At 42.1% G+C, this 13,795-nt stretch overlaps 1 protein-coding gene across 1 annotated transcript in view; it reads left to right on the top strand.

The window, feature by feature from the left end:
• Pi4k2a (phosphatidylinositol 4-kinase type 2 alpha) overlaps positions 1–13,795 on the top strand; it is a 60,669-nt gene that overhangs the window by 31,056 nt on the left and 15,818 nt on the right. The window contains exons 5-8 of the mRNA XM_008831968.2: positions 6,748–6,809; positions 8,819–8,918; positions 9,708–9,841; positions 10,542–10,601. Coding sequence (XP_008830190.1) covers positions 6,748–6,809; positions 8,819–8,918; positions 9,708–9,841; positions 10,542–10,601 — 356 coding nt within the window. The remainder of the gene's footprint in view (positions 1–6,747; positions 6,810–8,818; positions 8,919–9,707; positions 9,842–10,541; positions 10,602–13,795) is intronic.

Raw genomic sequence — 13,795 nt, 5'->3', positions numbered from 1 at the left:
TATTTTATTTATTTTTAATTTTTTATAATAAAAATATTTTATTATTTTATGTGTATGCATAAATATTGCATGCATGTAGGTAAGTGCACCTGTGTCATACAATGCCCATGGAGGACAGAAGAGGCTGTTGGATCCCCTGGAACTAGAGTTAAGGGCAGTTGTTAGCTGCCATGTGGGTGCCGGGATTCAAACCCAGGTCTTCTGCAGGAACTACCAGTGTTCTTAACTGCTGAGCCATCTCTCCAGCCCCTTAAACCTTTTTTAAAACATTGTTTTTATTTTGTGTGTATGCATGTATTGCCTGCATGTAGGTAAGTTCACCTGTGTCATGCAGTGCCCTTGGAGGTCAGACGAGGCTGTCGGATTCCCTGGGACTGGAGTTATAGACAGTTGTTAGCTGCCATGTGGGTGTTGGGATTTGAACCTGGGTCTTCTGCAAGAACAACCACTGTTCTTAATGGCTGAGCCATTTCTCCAGTCCCGGCAAAAGTAATTTTTATAGTTGACCTATTGAAGTGATCTAAACAAAGTCCACATGTTACATTTGGTTAACATATTCCTTAGCTACCTTTAATTTGGAAAAAGTTCCACAACTCCTTTTATTTTCCCCCCAGTCTTTTTCCTTTGTTTGTTTGGTGACAGGGTCTTCCTGTAACCCCAGCTGGCCTGGAACTCGCTGTGTAGGCCAGGCTGGCCTAGATCTCATAGAGAACCACCTGCCTCTGCTTCCCAAGTACTGGGATTAAAGGTGTGTGCTATCATACCTGACTTTCTAGTTCTTTTTTGTTTTTTTTTTTGTTTTTATTTTTGTTTTTTTTCATCTTTTTGAGACAGGGTCTCCCTGTAGCCCCAGCTGACCTGGAACTCTCTGTGTAGACCAGGCTGGCCTCAAACTCACAGAGCCTGCCTCTGCCTCCTGAGTGCTAGGACTAAAGGCATGTGCCACCACTCCCAGCTGCCCCTAATTTTTTAAGTTAACATACAAAGTAATGTGTTTTATTATGATATTTTCACACACATACACACACACACACACACACACACACACATATATACACATTATCCTTTTTTTTTTCAATCTTCTTCCTCTCTTGCCCCCCCCACCTTTCCTGGTTTCATTCCTTCCCCCAAATAGTATTCTCTTCTGTTTTCCTGTTGTATGAATGCTATTATCTTCTCTTTTCTCCCTCTCACCCTCCCATCTCTCATCTCATGGTCCCTTTCTACTTTTGTACCCCCTACATTTAGATCTCATATATAAGAGAAAATGTGGTATTTATCTTCCTGAGTGTAGCTTATTCCACTTAATATAACTATCTCTGGTTTTGTCAATTTTTCTGCAGATATGATTTCAATTTTCTTTTTTAAAAAGATATTTTATTTATTTTTATTTTATGTGTATTGCCTGCATGTGTGAGTGCACTGTGCCATGCATTGCTACAGAGGTCAGAAGAAAGCATTGGATTCCCCTGGAACTGGAGTTAAGGACGGTTCATAGCCACCATGTGGGTGCTGGGAATCAAACCCGAGTCCTCTGCAAGAGCAGTCAGTGCTCTTAACCGCTGAGCCATCTCTTGAGCCCCTGATTTCAATTTTCTTAGTCGCTGAAAAATTTTCATCCTATGTGTACCACATTTTCTTTATCCATTTATCAGTTGATGGACTACTGGGCTTTTTCTTTTTTTAGTTTATTACTGTATTAACTAATAAACATAGATATGTAAGTATCTCTGTGGTATGTGGTATGTTGATCTAGAGTCCTTCAGGTATATACCCAGAGTTGGCTTGTTTGGTGGTTCTATTTTTAGTGTTTTTTAAAATTTTTTATTTATTTATTTTGAGATGGGGTCTCCTTGTAGTCCCAGCTGGCCTAGAACTTGCTATGTAGACCAGGCTGGCCTTGAACTCACAGAGCTCTGCTTGCCTCTGCCTCCCCAATATTTTTAGTTTTTTAATTATATTTTTTTTATTTTGTATTTGTTGTGCGTGTGTGTATATGTGTTGCATACATGAGTGCAGGTGTGTGTACCCTTGGACCAACATGCGGAGGCTATAGTAGGATATTGGGTGACTTCCTCCCTCACCCTCAGATTACCTTATTACATTCTCACTAAACTGGAAACTTGCCTTTTTCTCAGCTGGTCTCCACCCCTAATGCTGGAGGCACAGACAGCCATGTTCAGCTTTTTATATGGGTGATCCTGAGTCAAACTCAGATCCTCATGCTTGGGCAGGGTCTCTCTCCCTGTAGCCCCAGATGACTTGGAACAGAGATCAGGCAGGCCTCGATCTGAGATCCTCCTGCTTCTGCCTCCCAAGTGCTAGGGTTAAATTTTTTATTTATTTATTTTTTTATTTTGGTCTTTGTTCAACAGGGTCTCTCTCCCTGTAGCCCCAGCTGTCCTGGAACTCACTATGTGGACCAGGCTGGCCTTGAACTCACAGAGATCCACCTGCCTCTGCCTCCCGAGTGCTGGGATTAAAGGCATGCACCACCACGCCCAGCCAGGATTAAATTTTTTAAATTTATTTTTATTTTATGTGTGTGAATGTCTTGCCTTTTATATGTAGAGCACCACATGCATTCAGTGCCAGCAGAGACCAGAAAAGGGCATTGGATTCCTTGGAACTGGTGTTAAGGATGGTTGTTAGCCACTGTGTGGGTGCTGGGAGCTGAACTTGGGTCCTTTGTAAGAGGACCGAGTGCTCTTAACTGCTGAGCCGTCTCTCCAGCCCAGTTTTCAGTTTTAAATAAACCTCCATACTGATTTCCACCCATAGTGGCTACACCAGTTTATATTCCTGCCAGCACTGTATGTTTAAGTTAAGTGTTTTCTTTTTCCCCACATCCTCATCTCATTTGTTGTTTGCTTGCCTGCCTTCTTTCTTTTTCTTTCTTTCTTTCTTTCTTTCTTTCTTTCTTTCTTTCTTTCTTTCGCCAGCTCTTTCCTTCCTTCCTTCCTTCCTTCCTTCCTTCCTTCCTTCCTTCCTTCCTTCCTTCCTTCCTTCCTTCCTTCCTTCCTTCCTTCCTTCCTTCCTTCCTTCCTTCCTTCCTTCCTTCCTTCCTTCCTTCCTTCCTTCCTTCCTTCCTTCCTTCCTTCCTTCCTTCCTTCCTTCCTTCCTTCCTTCCTTCCTTCCTTCCTTCCTTCCTTCCTTCCTTCCTTCCTTCCTTCCTTCCTTCCTTCCTTCCTTCCTTCCTTCCTTCCTTCCTTCCTTCCTTCCTTCCTTCCTTCCTTCCTTCCTTCCTTCCTTCCTTCCTTCCTTCCTTCCTTCCTTCCTTCCTTCCTTCCTTCCTTCCTTCCTTCCTTTCTTTCTTTCTTTCTTTCTTTCTTTCTTTCTTTCTTTCTTTCTTTCTTCTTTCATCTTTTTGAGACAGGGTCTCCTTGTCGACCCAGCTGGCCTTGAACTCACTATGTAGATCAGGCTTGCCTCTGCCTTCTAAGTGCCAAGTGCTAGAATTAAAGGCATTGTGTCCCCATGCCAACTTGTGTGTTTTCTTGATGCCAGCTATTCATGCTGTTCAAATGGAATCTCCAAGCACTTTTAGTTTGCATTTCCCTGTTGGCTAAAAATGTTGAACACTTTTCCAAAGATTAATTGGCTATTTATATTTCTTCTTGTGAGAACTGTCTGTTCACTTGATTGATTTCTGGTATTTTATTTCTGATATTTTTGGTGTTTAAATTTTTTTTTTTTTGCAGTTCTTTATATATTCTAGATATTAATCCCCTCTCTGGTATATAGTTAGTAAAGGTTTTTTCCCCCTTCTCTAGGCACTCATCACTCTAGTAATTGTTTCCTTTGTGCTACAGAAGATTTTTCTAAAAAAAATCTTGGGGTTTTTGGGGGGGGGCTGGAAACAGGGTCTCCCTATAATCCCACTTGGCCTGGAGCTCATTGTGTAGACCAAGCTGACCTTGATCTCACAGAGATCCACCTGTCTCTGCCTCCCACGCGCTGGGATTAAAGTGTGTGCCACCATACCCAGCTAAAATTCTAATCTTCCTGCCTCCTTCTCTCTTTTTTATTTTATTTTATTTTTATTTTAATGTGTTTATTTGAGACAGGGTTTCCCTGTAGCCCCAGACAGCCTGGAACTTGCCATGTAGACCAGGCTGGCCTCAATTTCACAGATATCTGCCTCTGCCTTCTGAGTGCTGGGGTTAAAGGCATGTGCCACCACATCCTGTTGAAGATTTCTGTTTAATATATGTGAAGGTTTTAACAAAATGTCAGCCACAGAAATGTTAGCCACAGAAGCCAACAAATATTTGTAGACTCAGTATCTGTATTTTATGTGTATGTGTGTATTGCCTGCATGTAGGTGAGTGCACCAGTGTTGTGCAGTGCCTGCGGAAGTCAGAAGAGGTGGTCAAATCCCCTGGAACTGGAGTTACAGACAGTTGTTAGCTGCCATGTGGGTGCCGGGATTCGAACTTGGGTCTTCTGCAAGAACAACCAGTGTTCTTAACCACTGAGCCATCTCTCCAGCCCTGTTTGATTCTTTTTTTACAAGTCTTGTTTCTTGCTGATATTTTGGTCTCAACTTTCTTCTTTTTATTCTGGTGTTTTGAGACAGACTGGCTTTGTGCCTCCCACGCGCTGGGATTAAAGTGTGTGCCACCATACCCAGCTAAAATTTTTTTATGTATTATTTTTATTTTATGTTTGTGGACGTTTTGCCTGCGTGTAGGTTAGTGTACCCATATCACACAGTGCTGGCAGTGGTCAGAAGAGGGCATCAGATCCCCCCGGAACTGGAGTTACAGATAGTTGTTAGCCGTCTTGTGGGTGGTAGGAACCAAAGGTGGGTCCTTTGCAAGCCATTTCTCCAGCCCCTGTGCAGAAGCTTTTTAGTTTCATGTTAATTCCATGTGTCAGTTCTTAGGATTGTATCCTATGCTATTAGAATCCTTTTCAGGAAGTTCTTGCTTGTGCCTACATCTTGAAGTGTTTTACTTGTTTTCCTTTACCAGTTTCAAAGTTTCAGGTTTTAACATTAAGGTCTTCAGGTCATTTTGAATTGATTTGTGCATGAAAAGAGATATGGATCAGCTGGCCATGGTGGTGCACTCCTTTAATCCCAGCACTTGGGAGGCAGAGGCAAATGAATCTCTCTGAGTTCGAGGTCAGCCTGGCCAGCCTGGTCTATGTAGTGAGTTCCATACCAGCCAGTGGTACATAGTAAGACCCTGTCTCAAGAAAACAAAAACCAACAAAAAGAGATACAGATCTAATATCATTCTTTTACATATGGCTATAGTTTTCAAGCACCATTTGTTGCAGAGGCTTTTTTTCTAATGTATGTTTTGACATTGTCAAAATGTAGGTGGCTAAGTAAAGTGTGGTTGGTGCACACCTGTAATCCCAGCATTCAGGAAACAGAGGCTAGAGGGTTCCCACAAGTTCAAGGCCAACCTTGAACTACATAGCAAGTACAGGCCAGCTAGGACTACATAAATAGTGAAAGAGACCCTGCCTCACACAAATAACAACAAAAATTATGTGACCTTGTGGGTGCTGGGAATTGAACCCCGGTCCTCTGCAAGAGCAGCCAGTGCTCTTAACCACAGAGTCATCTCTCCAGTCCTATGTCTTCATTTTGAAGAGTAGTTTTACTAGGTATGGAACTAAATCTTGGCAATATGTCTTTTAGCAGTTAATGTCTTCTCTTATCTTGCTGTGACATACCTAGTAATGGTTTTCTCTGTATTTATCTTACTAGGGATTCACAGGGCTCCTTGAATTTATAGTTTTATATTTTATGTTTAGGAAAAGTCCTGATCAGTCCTGATTATCTCTTTAAATAATAACTTTTGCCCCAGTTTTCTCTTTCCTTCCAGGACTCCAAATATTAGCTATTAGTTAGATCCATATATTCTTTCTTTCTTATGTGTTTCATTTTGGTTATTTTCTTGTGGAACCGTCTTCCAAATTGCTGCCTTCAGGATGATCTGTTGTTAAACTCGTAATAATACATTGAGTTTTGATTTTCATGATTGTAGTTTTTCAGTTCTAGAATACCAGTTTGATTTTTTTTAAACATTTTATTTATTATTTTTATTTTATGTGTATGTGTGTATTGCCTCTCTGGTATATAGTTAGTAAAGGTTTTTTCCCCCTTCTCTAGGCACTCATCACTCTAGTAATTGTTTCCTTTGTGCTACAGAAGATTTTTCTAAAAAAAATCTTGGGGTTTTTGGGGGGGGGCTGGAAACAGGGTCTCCCTATAATCCCACTTGGCCTGGAGCTCATTGTGTAGACCAAGCTGACCTTGATCTCACAGAGATCCACCTGTCTCTGCCTCCCACGCGCTGGGATTAAAGTGTGTGCCACCATACCCAGCTAAAATTCTAATCTTCCTGCCTCCTTCTCTCTTTTTTATTTTATTTTATTTTTATTTTAATGTGTTTATTTGAGACAGGGTTTCCCTGTAGCCCCAGACAGCCTGGAACTTGCCATGTAGACCAGGCTGGCCTCAATTTCACAGATATCTGCCTCTGCCTTCTGAGTGCTGGGGTTAAAGGCATGTGCCACCACACAAATGACATTGACTCTCAAATTTTTATGGTCTTGTTAAAAACACCAGTGCTTTCCAGAATTTTTAAAATATTTTATCCAGCCTTTTGTAGTTGATCTTAGTTGGAGGGTTGGTTAAAGTAAGTGCCCCCAATACCTAATCTATCATTTCTAAAATTGAAAATCAGCCAGTGTTATTTCTGCTAACTTTAATATTTCTGTTCACAGATCGAGGCAATGACAACTGGCTGATCAAATACGACTGTCCAATGGATAGTTCTAGCTGTCGGGTAAGAGGTTGGTCTATAGTTCAAGAAGATGAGGAGGAATAATCCTTAAAATGTAGAACCATACAGATTAGAGATTTAGGTCACATAAGTTAGTATTTGGGATATTCTTTTTGACGTGTGTTTTAATGAACACCTTGCTGACTGATATTAATTGGAATAGTATAAAGAAAAGGAGTAAGGACTAGAGAAATGGCCTAGTGGGTAAGAGCAGGTACTGCTCTTACAGAGACCCTGAGTTCAATTCCCAAAACCCATGTTGAGCAACTCACAACTACCTATAACTCCAGCTCCTAGGGGCTCCAACACCTTTGACCTTAGTGCTACCTGCACTCACATGCACATACCCACACATGTACATGTAATTAAAAATAAAAATTTTAAAATGGAGCAGATAAATTTGGAACATATTGCATACTCTGTTCCTTAGAGCTTCATGTTGCACAATACCATGTAAAGGTCTGAGAAGTACATTAAATGAATTTGCTTAATTTCATTTGGCCCAGGGATTTTTTTCTTTTTAAACAATGGAATGTTTTTTACAGATAACTCTGATTTCAGAGAACAGAAGTCTAGACAGAGCTGCTTCCCAGAAAACAAGCCTAGAGGGAAAGTTGCTTTCTCGCCTTTCTTGTTCTCTTGTTCTTCTCTACCACTTTCATTTTTTTTCTCTTTTTCAGGGACAAGGTCTCACTGTGTCACTCTGTAGCCTGGGCTGGCCTCAAATTGGTGCTCTTCCTGCCTCGGCCTCTTGAGTACTGAGATTAAGGCATGCACCACCATGCTCAGTTCTTATGTGTCTTTTCAAAGAAGTAGGAAGCACTTGGAGAAAAGTGAACTTGATCTCTCTCCTCCCTCCCCTCCCTCCCCTCCCCTCCCCTCCCCCCCTTGTCTTCATCCTTACCTTTACCCTTACTCTTACCCTTTTCTGGGGCCCCGGTATCCAGGGTTTTGCGTGCCAATGATAAGAGCATGTGAGGTCCTCAGTTTAATCTCTGACACTGAAAAAAAAATAACAGTGCACACACACACACACACACACACACACACACACACACAGAAAAAAAATAGCACACACACACACAGAAAAAAAAAATAACAGTACAAACATACACACACACACAGATACACAGACACACACACACCCGGAATGAAAGAAGGCATGGGGTGGGGGATTGTGATGCAGGAATCCTGAAACTGCTGTCCCTGTTCTATAATGGCACCAGTGAGCCTGCAGGAAGCATGAAGCCATGTAGGTAGATAGTGTCACTGATGTGGGCTGGCAAGGATGGGCTGCTCACTCTTTCCATTCAGCTTCTGTCTTTTTCCTTTTCATATATCACTAAGGCATGAATACAGACGACACTGTTCAAACACAGCCAGCTGTCATTTTCCTTGGTTTTGTTTTCTCTCTGAAAATATGATCTTTGCCAGTGAAGGAGTGTCTGGGCTAAGGTCCATATAAAAGGACCTTGGCTGGCTGATACAGATTTTTCTTTCTTCTATTCTCAAGCTTCTCACTGCTTTACCTTAGGGAGAAGGACTTGCAGCTATCTTTTTTTTTTTTTTTTTTTTTTTTTTTTTTTTTCTTTATCTTTCTTACCTAGGACTCTGGCAAATTCTGGGTAAATGTACATGACTGTAGCGGTATATGGTGGTACATATCTATAAAGCCTGTAAAATTAGCACTCAGGAGACTGAGACAGGAGGACCATGAGTTCAAGACCAGCCTGAGTAACAGAGTGAGGCCCCTATCCTAGAGAAAGAGAAAGACAGAAACATAGACAGCGGCAGAGAGAAGGTAAGAGAGGGACAGTTGAGAACCTCAAAGAGGCCACAAATGAAGGAGATGCTACAAATGAACTGGTTTCAAAAAACAATATAGAAACCAGTTTACAGATTGGATCTAGATAAGTTGAAGAAAGAAGGGGTTGAGGTGAGTTGTCTTGCTGCTACTTTAAAGAGCCCTAGCAGGTGGGCTCCCCAGAAATTAGTCTGTCTTTGTTCTGCAGGACACAGATTGGGTGGTGGTGAAGGAGCCTGTTATCAAGGTGGCTGCCATAGACAATGGGCTGGCTTTCCCACTGAAGCATCCTGACTCCTGGAGGGCATGTAAGTGTCAGGAGCACTGGGCTGGCTCCACTCTTGCTCACTCCTAGGTGTCTTACTACAGCAGGATTGGTCTAAGAATTAGTGAAATATTGAAGCTAGGGCCTTTTACAAAATGGCTAGCACATAGCAACTGTTCCATAAAATAAAGTAGTAGTATAATTTTTACCATATAGTGTTCCCACTAGGGATATGTTGGTGATGAGAAACTAGAAGCATAGAGAGCTGTAGCCCAGTGGTAAAATGCTTGCTTAGCATGTGCAAGGTCCCTGGGTTACATTCCTAGCTCTGCAAAATAAATAATAAAGCCTGTATAATGATAAGTTTTCTCATTTCCACTTTATATTCTTCTCATTCATTCTGAGAACTCATCTTTATATAATTTATTCTGTTTGGGTCTCTACAGATAAATTGCTGGCAGTGGGTTATCTTTCTTGTTGACATTCCCTACCCCATTATAACTGAAAACCTGTGAAAAGGGGGAGAAATACCAGTAGGGAGTCCATAGACCCCCTTTTTAGCACTTGTCTTTATTTTTAGGATCATATGAATGTCTCAGTGGCAAGTAGTTATATATGGTTAAGCCTGTTCCTGGAAGGTGATGTGTCCTCTGAGTCCTCTATTTACTAGTCACGAAGCCTTATGGTCAGCAACACTTTTAAGTGGTTGTTATTGTTTGTTATCTGTTGTGTATCAGGGAAGAAGAGTTCCCTCTTTGAAAGTCCCTTGATAGAAGACACATGGGCAGGGACTTTTCCAACACCATCTTTACTTTTGGCCTTCTCTTTTCAGATCCTTTTTACTGGGCCTGGTTGCCCCAGGCGAAAGTACCATTCTCTCAGGAGATCAAAGATTTGATTCTTCCAAAGATTTCAGACCCTAACTTTGTCAAGGACTTGGAGGAGGACCTCTATGAACTCTTCAAGGTTAGCCCTGGGAAAAAGACAACTCTTCATAATTTTTCCAATTGGTTCTGCCTGACATAAGCCAAGAAGGAATGTCTTACGCTTATCTGACCTGAGTCATCCAGCAGAGCAAGGTTCCAACATACAGACAGCTGGACATGGTTTGGATGGATTGAAAGAAAGGGCAACCACTAGGTTGAGGCTGTAACTCAGTTGGTAGAGTGCTTGCTTAACATAGACATAACCCTGGGTTCCATCTCCCATACCATGTAAACTCTGTGGTAGAGCACACAGCAGGGGGAGGCAAGACGATCAGAAGTTCAAGGTCATCCTCTTTTACATAGGAGAAATGGCAGTCCTGATGGCTCACATTTGTTTGTGTCCTTTGAATCCTGTGGCTGCAGGGTGTCCACAGAGCTCTCATTTTCAAATGGAGCTGTGGAGTTGGAGATGTTTTCTGTTTCTATCAATAGAAGAGGGGAGTTCTTAGAGTGCTTGGTTGACTTCTGAGCCTACGAACCTTATATAGATTTTCTTTATTAGAAAGTTTCCAAGTGGGGCAAGAAGTACTCTAGTTACTCCCCAGCCCACTGCTTCCTTGTTTCCACTGCTTTATTTAGTGTTCTCAATAAATTATTCTTAGAAACATAAGTGGGGAAGAAAAATGGGTTCCTGAGCGGTATCACACAGGTCCCGTCTTCCTTCTGCCCTTCTCTTGCAGAAAGATCCTGGTTTTGATAGGGGCCAGTTCCATAAGCAGATTGCTGTTATGCGGGGACAGGTAAGCTTGGGACATCCTCTTTTAAAACTTTCTTAAAGTTTTAAAATTTTTTGGCTGGGCGTGGTGGCGCACGCCTTTAATCCCAGCACCTGGGAGGCAGAGGCAGGTGGATCTTTGAGTTCGAGGCCAGCTTGGTCTACATAGTGAGTTCCAGAACAGCTGGAGCTACAGGGAGACCCTGTCTCAAAAAGACCAAAAAAAAGAAATCTGCTTTATACCTTTTTTAGCATATACCATATACATTTGTGACACTGCCCTAAAATGTGGGAAAGAAAAGGCTGCCGTCTGCAATCTTCTACCTCTTCCACAGTATCAATACCAGTGTTTGGTGAAGTACTTACTGAGGGTTTAACTCTGTACTCATTGCTCTGTAGGTTATTGGTAAGTAAACCCAGCATAGTCTCTCCTCAAGTTGCTCAAGGGAGGCTGTATGCCTTGGTTGAGAACTAGGCTCTGGATGTTGGTCAAAGGTCTGCATTTTCTTACTTACAAATAGGATAGTAACAGTACTTTGCATCACTAGCAGAGGATTGCATGAGGTAATGCATGTTAAGTATTGAGCAAAAATACTGTGCCTGGCATATATAGTAAAAGTAGGTGATGGATGAATCCGGTTGATTGGGAGAAAGCACCAGGACACAGATAAAAGTCCAGCGGAATAGAGTTTATTAGCAAAGGAACACATGGACAGATTCCCTTTCGGGTAGGGAGAATGTCTGCCCTGGGTTGTGAGCTGGGGTCTTTTATAGGGGGAGGCTTCTGGGGTGGTGCAGAAGTCGGGAAGATATATTTTTTAAAGGTTAGGTGGGAAGGGGGGGGCGGGACTGTTAAAACCTGCCCCCTTTAGAGATCAAAGGAGAAGCCCGCTGTGTTGGCCAAGAATCAGAAGAAAAGTCTGCTTCTCTTGACTTCAAAGACCATGGTGCTTATTAACTAGGTTCCCTTTTCTCAGGGGCTTGAGAGGTCCATGAGGCCCTATTGGTGAGGGGATGGGGCTCTCTGAACCCTAACAGTAAGCACTTAAATTCTGACTATAGTTATAATTATGTTGAGTTACAAGTTGTATTATTCCCTCTTTCCATTTCACCTTCAAAGAGAGCTATGGAAACTTGACATTGTCTGAAAGCATAATAAAGACTATGCTTGGAGAATGGTTCAGAAACTCTGTAGGGCACTGGTGTCATGTGTATCACTTCAAAGTCTTAAAGAGAGCCTAGCAGTTAAGGGTACAAACTGATCAGAGTGTTGGATTTGAAGCTTGGCTTCCCATCTACTGCCTGTGAGATCTTGAGCGGTTACTAACTCTCCCCTTCTCTATTCATATCATGTACCTACTTCATAGGGTTATAATGCCATAAATTATTCAGCATAGTTGGAGAGTAGTACCTAATATATTAAGGTACTCAGTACATACTAGCCATTATCTTTATGACTTTGTGTATAGAAAAGTCAGCCGGGCATGGTGGTGCAGTCTTTAATCTCCATCTCTTCCAGGATAGAGGCAGGTGGATGCAGAGGCAGGTCAATCTTTGTGAGTTTGAGACCAGCTTGGTCTACATAGTGAGTTCCAGGCCAGCTGGTCTAAAGGAAGACCCTGTCTCAAAAAGACAAAGAAGAGTCAGCTTCTTGAATCTTGTGTTTTGAGACAGGGTCTTGTGTAGCCCAGGCTGGCTTTGAATTCCCGATCCTCCTCCTTCTACCTTTCAGGTGCTGGGATTCCAGGCATGTAGCTGTGATTTATGATTACTGCTTAGGACTGCTTCCTGAATCTTTTGTTTTGTTTTTAGACAGGGTCTCCCTGTAGCCTCAGCTGACCTAGAACTTGCTATGTAGACCAGGCTGGCTTGCCTCTGCCTCCCAAATGCTGGTATGAAAGGCATGCATCACCACACCTGGCTGCTTCCTGAGTCTTTAAGCAATGGACTAGTCTTTCCTGCCATAATTATACATTTACTTCTTCCTACCATTTAGCTAAAGGCTTCAAGTCAGAATACCTCTTGGGCTTGCTGAGCCCATTTTCCTCAGAAATGGGATGGTCAGAGATTTTAAGAGCTGCCATTTTAATAGCTGTCTGATTATCAACATTCTGCTTTTCCCAAGTAAAGTAAGGGCTCATTTATGCTGGCAGGACTTTTGGAAACATTGAAAACATATTCATACTCTGGTATTACAGAACTCAACATAAAGGAAATGACTTGCTTCCTAAGTTTATATAGGTGGCACCTTTGTGCATCTTCTCAAACCCCTTCTCATGTCAGTCACTTGCCAGCACCATAGCAGCCTTCCCATTCTACCCAATTAAGGTCGTTACCTAGGGTGGCAAAAGGTAGAGGAGAGTGGGGAGTAAAGTTTTATCTTTCTTTCCATCTTGTGTTCTTAATGTCTTTGGAGCAGTTTTTGGCATAAAAAGCAGCAGGCTACAATGTAAGCAAAGGAAGCATTTATTTGAGAATAGGAATTGCAGTTCAATCACATGCCCAGGGGTAGACCTAAAATGAGTCTGGCAAAGGACGGTGGAAAGGAAACTTAGCAGAGAGGTAGTCTGATCTTGCATCACTTGTTTTGAAACCTTCTGGATAAGTTAATGGGGCTGCAGTAAATGATCATTGGCCTCCTGAATTAGAGAATCTGGGAGTTTTCTTAGTCACGCACACTCAGCCAATTCACCCTTCAAAATGACAGACCAGGTGTGTTGACACATCTCTGCAATCCCAACCTATAGGAGGCTAAGGTAGGAGGATCCTGAGTTCAAAGGCAGCCTGAGCTACTTAGCAAGACTGTCTCAAAAGGGCTGGAATTGTAGCTTATGGTATAGCATGTGTTTAACATGCTCAAGGCCTTGGGCGTATTCCCAGAACCATTGTAGGAAAAATGAACAAGATGGAGTCTAGTTTTATTTTTTAATGTTTTATTTATTATTATAATTTTATGTGTATGCATGTACTGCCTGCATGTATGTAAGTGTACTGTGTTGTGCAATACCTACAGAGGTCAGAAGAGAGTGTCTGAATCTCTTGGAACTGGAGTTACAGGCAGTTGTCAGCTGTCATGTGGGTGCTGAGAATCGAACCCAAGTTCTCTGCAAGAGCAGTCAGTGCTCTTAACTGAGCCATCTTTCCACACACACACCCTTTTTTAATTTTTTTTTGGAGACAGGGCCTCCCTGTAGCCCCAGCTGGCCTGGAACTTACTTT

The sequence above is a fragment of the Nannospalax galili genome, unplaced genomic scaffold (genome assembly GCF_000622305.1).
Source record: "Nannospalax galili isolate Female #2095 unplaced genomic scaffold, S.galili_v1.0 scaffold875, whole genome shotgun sequence".
Taxonomy (NCBI): Eukaryota; Metazoa; Chordata; class Mammalia; order Rodentia; family Spalacidae; genus Nannospalax; species Nannospalax galili.
Note: the sequence above shows the minus strand (reverse complement) of the source record. Positions and strands in the feature narration are given on the sequence as shown.